An 8,998-nucleotide genomic window follows, 5' to 3' on the forward strand; every position below is an offset into this window, starting at 1 on the left:
GAAATGTGTCATTGTCTTGATTTCATTTCCTGGTTTATTTTTCATTATGTGTTTGATTTGCAGGGTGAGAGATTTGTCTTTGTAACTGTTTCTTTTAATCTTAAACAATGTTTATGTGTTGTAGGAGATGCAACAGAAGCAGCAGCAGTTTGAGACTGAGAAGGAGGAAAGAGAGAAAGAAGCAGTTATTGCTGCAGCAGATGTGGCTCCTGTCAGGTACCAAAACCAAGATTAACACATTAAAACATTTAATATGGACATGTTCACACTGATTCTTCTTCTTTTTTGGCATATGGCATATGTACAGTATATGGCATATGTACAGTACAGGCCAAAGGTTTGGACACACCTTCTCATTCTTCGCATTTTCTTTATTTTCATGACTATTTACATTGTAGATTCTCACTGAAGGCATCAAAACTATGAATGAACACATGTGGAATTATGTACTTAACAAAAAAGTGTGAAATAACTGAAAACATCTCTTATATTCTAGTTTCTTCAAAGTAGCCACCCTTAGCTCTGATGACTGCCTTGCACACCCTTGGCATTCTCTTGATGAGCATCAAGAGGTAGTCACCTGAAATGGTTTTCACTTCATAGCTGTGCCTTGTCAGGGTTACTTAGTGGAATTTCTTGCCTTATTGATGGGGTTGGGACCATCAGTTGTGTTGTGCAGAAGTCAGGTTGATGCACAGCTGACAGCCCTGTTGGACAACTGTTAGAATGCATATTATGGCGAGAACCAATCAGCTAAGTAAAGACAAACGAGTGGCCATCATTACTTTAAGAAATGAAGGTCAGTCAGTCTAGAAAATTTCAAAAACTTTGAATGTGTCCCCAAGTGCAGTCGCAAAAACCATCAAGCGCTCCAACGAAACTGGCTCACATGAGGACCGCCCCAGGAAAGGAAGACCAAGAGTCACCTCTGATGCTGTTCATCTGAGTCACCAGCCTCAGAAATCGCAAATTAACAGCAGCTCAGATTAGAGACCAGATGAATACCACACAGAGCTCTAGCAGCAGACACATCTCTACAACAACTGTTAAGAGGAGACTGCGTGAATCAGGCCTTCATGGTCAAATAGCTGCTAGGAAACCACTGCTCAGGAGAGGCAACAAACAGAAGAGATTTATTTGGGCCAAGAAACCCAAGGAATGGACATTAGACCAGTGGAAATCTGTGCTTTGGTCTGATGAGTCCAAATTTGAGATCTTTGGATCCAACCGCCGTGTCTTTGTGCGACGCAGAAAAGGTGAACGGATGGATGCTACATGCGTGGTTCCCACCGTGAAGCATGGAGGGGGAGGTGTGATGGTGTGGGGGTGCTTTGCTGGTGACGCTGTTGGGGATTTATTCAAGATTGAAGGCAACCTGAATCAGCATGGCTACCACAGCATCCTGAAGTGACATGCCGTTCCATCCGGTTTGCGTTTAGTTGGACCATCATTTATGTTTCAACAGGACAATGACCCCAAACACACCTCCAGGCTGTGTGAGGGATATTTGACCAAGAAGGAGAGTGATGGAGTGCTGCGCCAGATGACCTGGCCTCCACAGTCACCGGACCTGAACCCAATCGAGATGGTTTGGGGTGAGCTGGACCGCAGAGTGAAGGCAAAAGGGCCAACAAGTGCTAAGCATCTCTGGGAACTTCTTCAAGACTGTTAGGAAACCATTTCAGGTGACTACCTCTTGAAGCTCATCAAGAGAATGCCAAGAGTGTGCAAAACAGTCATCAGAGCTAAGGGTGGCTACTTTGAAGAAACTAGAATATAAGATATGTTTTCAGTTATTTCACACTTTTTTGTTAAGTACATAATTCCACATGTGTTCATTCATAGTTTTGATGCCTTCAGTGAGAATCTGCAATGTAAATAGTCATGAAAATAAAGAAAATGCAAAGAATGAGAAGGTGTGTCCAAACTTTTGGCCTGTACTGTATATGTGTGTGTGTGTGTGTATATATATATATATATATATATATATATATATAATGTATGTATGTGTGTGTGTGTGTGTATTTTTTAACTCTTTATTTTGTTTTGTATATTAACATGTACAAGAAATATTATCCAAAATTAACAAACAACCCCAAAAAAAGGGGGTGGGGGGTGGATAATCATGTAGTTGTGTGAGCATTGTCCATATCTTTGAATAGTATCCATTTCCTCCACTTTTGTTCAAAGTCACCTGCTTTGATTCGCAAGTAGAATGTAATTTTCTCCATAATGTAGATCTTGTCCATAATGTCCATCCTTTGCCTTTGGTTTGGAGCATAACTTTTTAAACAGCTTCTGGAAATGGCCTACTTAATGGCCACAATCATTATTTTGAAGAGGTACATGTCTTCTTTCATGATTACCCCTTCTGGGATCAGTCCCACAAACAAAATCTGGGGATCCCTGAGGACCTTATGGTTTAAGATGTCCACCAGAATTTTGATAATATTGGCCCAAAACGGCTGAAGTTTGACACATGCCCAGAAAATGCGACTGTGACTGGCATCCATGTGACCATTGTTGTTGTGTTCCAATCTATTTACTTTTATTTTGAGGTGTAACAAAGACACGTGTTAAATTCCTCCAACCAAATTCTCTCTAGTGTCTGGAGCTTGTACTGCTATGTTGTATTTTATACATTAAATGCCAGTCACACTCTGAGATTTCAGTCTGTGTGATTAGCATATTTAATCAATATTATTTAAATTTATCAGAGCTCATTTGTAGGTTTTCTCTCTGTCTTAGTGTGGGTGTGCAGAAGGAGGACCACGATGCCCTCATGGCAGAGGTGCGGAGACTAGAGCTGGAACTGGGCAAAATCAAGCAGGACCTGCAGGGCGTTGTTAGATGCAAGGGCAAGTGTGAGCAGCTGGACACACTGCAGGAGACCGTAAGCCCACACAGATACTTTTTTTTTGCTCCTCATAGATTTAACTCTTTCTGTGACTTCTCTTGTATATCTGGACATGTTTTTACTGATTTTTCTCTGTGTCCTTCTCTCAGATTTCAGCCCAGGTGTTGTCCCAAGTGTCCTCTCAGGTGCGTAAGGAGTTGCAGGCTCTGTTCTTTGGCGCTGGTGCCGAGCAAGGAGAGCTGCCTGAGTCTCTGATCTACTGGTTGTCCCAACGCTACGTGAGCTCCCCTGACCTGAAAGCATCACTGGTCGAACTGGAGCAGAGCATCTTGAGAAATGTATCTTTGCAGCTGGACCTCAACAGAGCCCAGACCCTGGGTGACGTTGAGTCCCAAACTAAGAGCATCATTCAGACGGTATCTGGAAGTGTCCGGCACACTGCTTCTACTGAGGGAATGACAGAAGAGGTTTGTCATCTTGTATGGTCGACATCCAAGGCAAATCATCTAAGTACAGGTCTTAAATATACTTGGAAATTTCCTCTAATTTTAAACTTGTGTTGTGGTCTCTATCCCAGCAAGTGAAGCTGATTGTCCAGAACGCTCTGAAGCTCTTCTCGCAGGATCGAACAGGCCTAGTGGATTATGCCCTGGAGTCTGGAGGTAAGTAGGAAGCTTCACTTTAAGGCCTGTCATGTAGGGCTTTTACGCAATCCAGTCGTTAACCCGGTATCATATATAAGGGATTAACAAGCTAGCTGTTCCATAGTGTGATGTGCACTAATGTTTGTCTCTTATGTAATGAGAATGCAGGCATTAGCTAGACTTGAGGACAACAGGGTATTAGAGGCACAAGCACCGTTGTGAAGCCTCTTAATCAACAGTCTAGTGACTGATCTGTAGTCTGTGGTGTCTAGTGCTCAGTACACACACTGTACATTAAAACTGTAATGTTAACAGTTTGATCCTGCTCAATTCCTTTAGTTTAGGCTCCAGCAAAAATAATGAGAGTCTGTGCCATTTGGTTATAATATTGACTCGTTATGGAATGGAATTTTTTTCACATGAATATGCTGCACCAACCAGTTACTGCTGGAACAAATGTATATTCTGATGCCAAAAAAATTGAGACCAGCAGCTCTACAGAGAAAGGACCAAATGGTGAAGGAACATTTCACAGCATATGAGGGGATATTTTGGGATACTCTGTCTGTAACTCCAGTGATGGAAACAAAGAAAAAGTTCAGTGCAGATTTGGCTTCTTATATTGCCTCCGTTTTATGGTGAAAGATGCAAGCAACATCATGGTCCATCTAGACTATGAAGAGATCACTTTAATGTCTGAATTTATTGTATTGTGAATTCTTCACGCAGATGACACAATATCATCTACTCTGTACTACAGACTTTGATCATGTCTTGTGTGTGTTCAGGTGGTAGTATCCTCAGTACCCGCTGCTCTGAGACATATGAGACAAAGACGGCCCTCATGAGTCTGTTCGGTCTGCCTCTCTGGTACTTCTCCCAGTCTCCTCGGGTTGTCATTCAGGTGAGCTTTGCAGGAGAAAATATAACTGGTGATGAAAAGATGTCATTGTGCAGGGGTTGTACAATGTGACAAACTTGTGATGAATGAGTTCACCACAGAAGCATCAATATGATGCAGTGCATGTCTCAGACCATTTCACATGTGTGGGGGTGGGGTTAATGGTTCACTGTTGTAGTTGGTAAGCAAAGGCTGTTGTGTGATCAAAAAAGAATGTCCTTGACTACATAGAGGCTACACATTGAACATCAGTTTCCACAGTTCATTCACAGTTGCCTCTATATTCTGGTTTCTGAGCTAGTGAAGCCAGTAGTTCAATGAGGAAATTCAATGAAACGCTGTGATTCATCAAAACCCAAAGCAGCCCGCAAGGAAGAAAATGAAGAGGAAACGAAAGAAGAAATATTGCCAAATGAAACCAAAGAGGGGATTTATAAATATAACACCTAGTGCAGAAAAAAAGATTATCCTTTGGCTACTTTTCAGATGTAAACAGCTTTTTTTCTTTTGAAAATGGTTAGTCATTTTGCACTCATGCTATCATTGGTTATGGTCAAGCGGTTACGCAGGGTAAAAAAATTGTTCAGATGATAATGAGTCGGCCTACATTTACCTGGCATGTAAGTGTAGTACATGGATGGAAAGAGTATTTCTAGTAGTTTGAGGCCATGCAAAGACATTTGTCAATTTCAGCCATTTTTGCTGAAGTCTTTGTGAAAAACATCTCGGTTATGTAGGGTAAAAAAAACCTACATCAAAAATTGGCACATTTTTCGGCATAACAAAAGTTGCTGTTTTCACTTGAAGTTGCCAAAATTAACATTACCATAGTGTCAGGTATATTGTTGACTGCAACTCTTGCAATTTTGGTGAAAAAAGGTTACTCAGTCTGGGATTGGAGGATATCAATATGAAGGGAAGTCTGGTTGTGTAGCGTAAAGTGATTATGGTTATGTTAGGTAAATTCTCAAGTCCTCAAGGCTAGTAATTAAAATTATCTGTCAAGCACAAATGATTTAACATTATCTCAATATCAAGCTTGGAGTGAATAAGTATAGATAATGTTTAAAACCTATAATCATTAAGGTTGAGATATAAGCCAGTACTCTCTTGGGCAAGTAAAGTATGAGACAAAAATGTAAATATGGTCAAATATAGTCATTTAAAACAATGAAAATCAATTGTCTCTCTTTTTTTCTTTTTTTGTAGACATCATTTAGAAACAGTGAAGTTGGTTTAAGGACTCTCTAACAGTCATGTATCAGCTACAAATGACAAAAGAAGTCTAAAAGTTTTTTTTTTTCACCCAACATGTTCATAGTCCCCTTTGTGTGATATAGGTTTAATTTTAAACCCTTAAATTATTATCTCCATTAAAGCAGCGGTGCTTGATAGGTTTTTTGGCGTCGCTGGGCAAAAATTCCATAATCACCTCTCAGCATATTGTAATTCCAGTGGTCTGACAGGAAACAAGAACTTTATCCCCTTCACCAGACATTGTTTTCAAGCTGTACAAAATCTACCCTGAGGCAGGAGGTTTTGACTGCTCATAGGTGTTTTCAGACAGGTATGGTGATTAAATGCATGATTGGCAGCTGTGATTACAGATCGCTGTCTAGATTCAGTCAGATATGAATCTAGCTCTGTACTCTGGGTTTGACACTGAAGCAATGGAAAAGTGCATTTATTTTTCTACAGTGGCATGAAACCATATCAGGTCATCTGTCATATTTAGATTTTTGATATGAGCCAAGTGTGCTGTAGAGGGAAGATGTGTATCATGAAATATGGGCGTTTTTCCTTCAGGGCTTTGTTTCAAACAGCTTTAAGTCATTGTAGGGTAAATAAAACTTGTCATTGAAAGCACCTTCAAAACAAATTTGGATGTTTCTTCATTGCTTCCCTTTGTGCAGCCTGATGTTTATCCAGGTAACTGCTGGGCTTTCAAAGGCTCTCAGGGCTATCTGGTGATCCGGCTGTCCTTGAGGATCCTTCCCACTTCCTTCTGTGTGGAGCACATCCCCAAAGCGTTGTCTCCCACTGGAAACATCACCAGTGCCCCACGCAACTTCACTGTCTATGTAAGTACCATGCATGCATCCCAGTTGGTAATGCAATGCAAAGCAAGCATCAGTGACTAAACCTATTTTCATTCACGTCTAAAGGGTCTGGACGATGAGTACCAAGAGGAAGGGAAGCTACTGGGACACTACACCTACCAGGAGGACGGGGACTCACTGCAAACCTTCCCTGTCAATGTAACTAAAACTGTCATCCTCCCATAAATAGTAATCAGCCTCAATACAGGGTGCTTGCACAGGTCTTGAAAGTCTTAAAAAGTATGGAATTTTGAAACAGTGTTTTCCAGAGCTTAAAAAGTCTGGAAGTTCGTGTGAAAGTCTTAACTCTTTAAGTGCCAGACAGTTAAGGGGCTAATAAGCCTTAAAAGTGCCACAGAATTTGACCGTTTTTCAGTATTTCGCGTCGTTTTTATAATATTTTATATTATTATTATAATTATATAGCAAGCACCCTGTCAATAGTAATGCCTGCCAGCATGTTTTGAATATTTCCAATTTCCATTGTCAGGAGCAGAATGATAAGACCTTCCAGATCATCGAGGTGCGGGTGCTGTCTAACTGGGGTCATCCAGAATACACATGCCTCTACCGCTTCAGAGTCCATGGAGAACCACGACCACAGTGAACCCAGCACGACCATACACGCTTCGAGACATATCACCCTATCTGTACATAGCTCTTGCCAACTTCTTAAAAACGGATGTGACTCAACGGTTTTTGTGGACATTTTTATATGCCAGACAAGAAGACCCAGAAGGCTGTTAAAGGAATGTGCCCAGATTGCATTATGGATGGGTTTTGTAGAACTGAAAGAATCACAGGAAAGTTTGTACAGGGACTGTGGAGGATCACAGAAGAATTGAGTTGAACCACAGAAGAAGCTAGAACTCCCATTTCCCTTTTTTTTGTAAACACTTCTTGCACTGATTCAGCCCACGAGGGTACCAGGTTTGGCTGACTGGACAAATCTCTCCCTTTTGCCGCTGTTTTCACAAGCAGATGGACACTTGTAATGGGGGACTACAGACTCATCTCCAACATTTCTTTGCATACTTTTATCTGATTTGTGTTTTTAATCATCTTGTATTTAACTTTGATTTACCGTTAGAGTGTACTAGATTTTCAGGATCAAAGCCACTACACTTTTGCCTGCGACGTTGCACAGGCACGTTACTCCATTTGTTGGCCCTCAGTGATGTTTCGTTGAGTGGTTTGGGAAGTCTGCAGAGCTAAACCTCTACCAGTGGGTGTATATTGGACATGTACATTTTCCCGCTGTGGTTTACTACATTGAAGGTTTTGCATCATGCATCCACATAGCCACAACTAACATTTTCTGTTGCGATTTTAACACTGCCTGTGGACAGGCTTTGAATGTTTTCTCAAGTGGAGGCTTGTTGTAAGTCATCTTTTATCTACAGAAACACTATAAAACCACTCGCCTAAGCTCTAAGTGTAGAGTATTGGGAGGTTCCTCACTTATGTAAATCAAGAAACAGACAGAATATTTGTATGGTTATGGATGGACTCCAAGATTTACTCTAGCATGTGACTCTTCCTGAACCATATTTATACGTATTTTCTACATGCATCATTGCTTTAAATGAGAGTGTTCTCTCTTAGTTTGAGTTCTGTGCCTGGATCTCAAAATATAATTCAATGTTTAACGCTGATTAATATAACAATATAGACAAGTGTGGTTTCTCTTTTTCCTTTACAAGGAGGGACCTCCTTAATCTCCCTCTGGCTCAGTTCTAAACGTCCTCCTACATGGGCTCCCTCTATTCTGATACCCTGAAGGAATGTAATCTGTGTATTTCATTGTTGATAGTTGGTCCTTTATATCGGCTTTTATCAGTGTTGCTTTATTAAAAAACCTGTCATCACAATTATTGTATTATTTGAACTGTTACTCATTGTTTGTTTTTGTTGTTTCCTTTTTTGGGTTGTTAATGATGTCAAAGGATGCACTGTAACTTGAGAAATATTTGGCACAAGTCTTCACAATTTGTTAAAAAAAACCCAAACTAAACAGTGTGTGTAGTCATTAATTTTGGTTGCATATTTGGGGGGAGCCTAAAATGTCAAGTGTGTATATATATATAAAAAAAGGTTTGTTCACAATCATATTTATTAACAAGTCAAATAGTGACTGCAAGATATGAGTTACTGCAATGTATATTTTGTCAAAAGCTGTTCGGTGCATTTTGGAACCATCTTGGGACTTTTTTTTAAGATAAAATGGCTATTTTTGTTCAGTCATGAGATGACTTAACTGCTTTGGAATATATTCCAATAAAGACTTTAATTTTAAAAGAAAAACTGAGTGAATAGTGCAGCACTTTAATTTCAAAACATTTGGAAGCTGAAAAACAGCTTGACTGGAAAAATGAAACACTTCACACCAATACAGTTCAGTGGATTCAGAATTTTTCCTTTTTTTTGCGTTACTTGAAAATGAATATATACATAAAATAAATGATGATGAATAAAATACCTGATCAGAGAGTTATTA

General features: G+C 40.1%; 1 protein-coding gene across 8 annotated transcripts in view; it reads left to right on the forward strand.

Annotated features, from left to right (window-relative positions):
• Positions 1-8,582, forward strand: part of sun1b (Sad1 and UNC84 domain containing 1b) — a 32,096-nt gene extending 23,514 nt beyond the window's left edge. For all 8 annotated transcript variants that reach the window (XM_030141126.1, XM_030141124.1, XM_030141127.1 and 5 more), the window contains 8 exons: positions 125-216; positions 2,749-2,893; positions 3,007-3,324; positions 3,435-3,519; positions 4,290-4,405; positions 6,316-6,483; positions 6,568-6,660; positions 6,992-8,582. In XM_030141126.1, coding sequence (XP_029996986.1) covers positions 125-216; positions 2,749-2,893; positions 3,007-3,324; positions 3,435-3,519; positions 4,290-4,405; positions 6,316-6,483; positions 6,568-6,660; positions 6,992-7,108 — 1,134 coding nt within the window. In that variant the 3' untranslated portion in view covers positions 7,109-8,582. The remainder of the gene's footprint in view (positions 1-124; positions 217-2,748; positions 2,894-3,006; positions 3,325-3,434; positions 3,520-4,289; positions 4,406-6,315; positions 6,484-6,567; positions 6,661-6,991) is intronic.
• Positions 8,583-8,998: the final 416 nt, after the last annotated feature.

Source organism: Sphaeramia orbicularis, chromosome 8 (assembly GCF_902148855.1).
Source record: "Sphaeramia orbicularis chromosome 8, fSphaOr1.1, whole genome shotgun sequence".
Lineage (NCBI taxonomy): Eukaryota > Metazoa > Chordata > Actinopteri > Kurtiformes > Apogonidae > Sphaeramia > Sphaeramia orbicularis.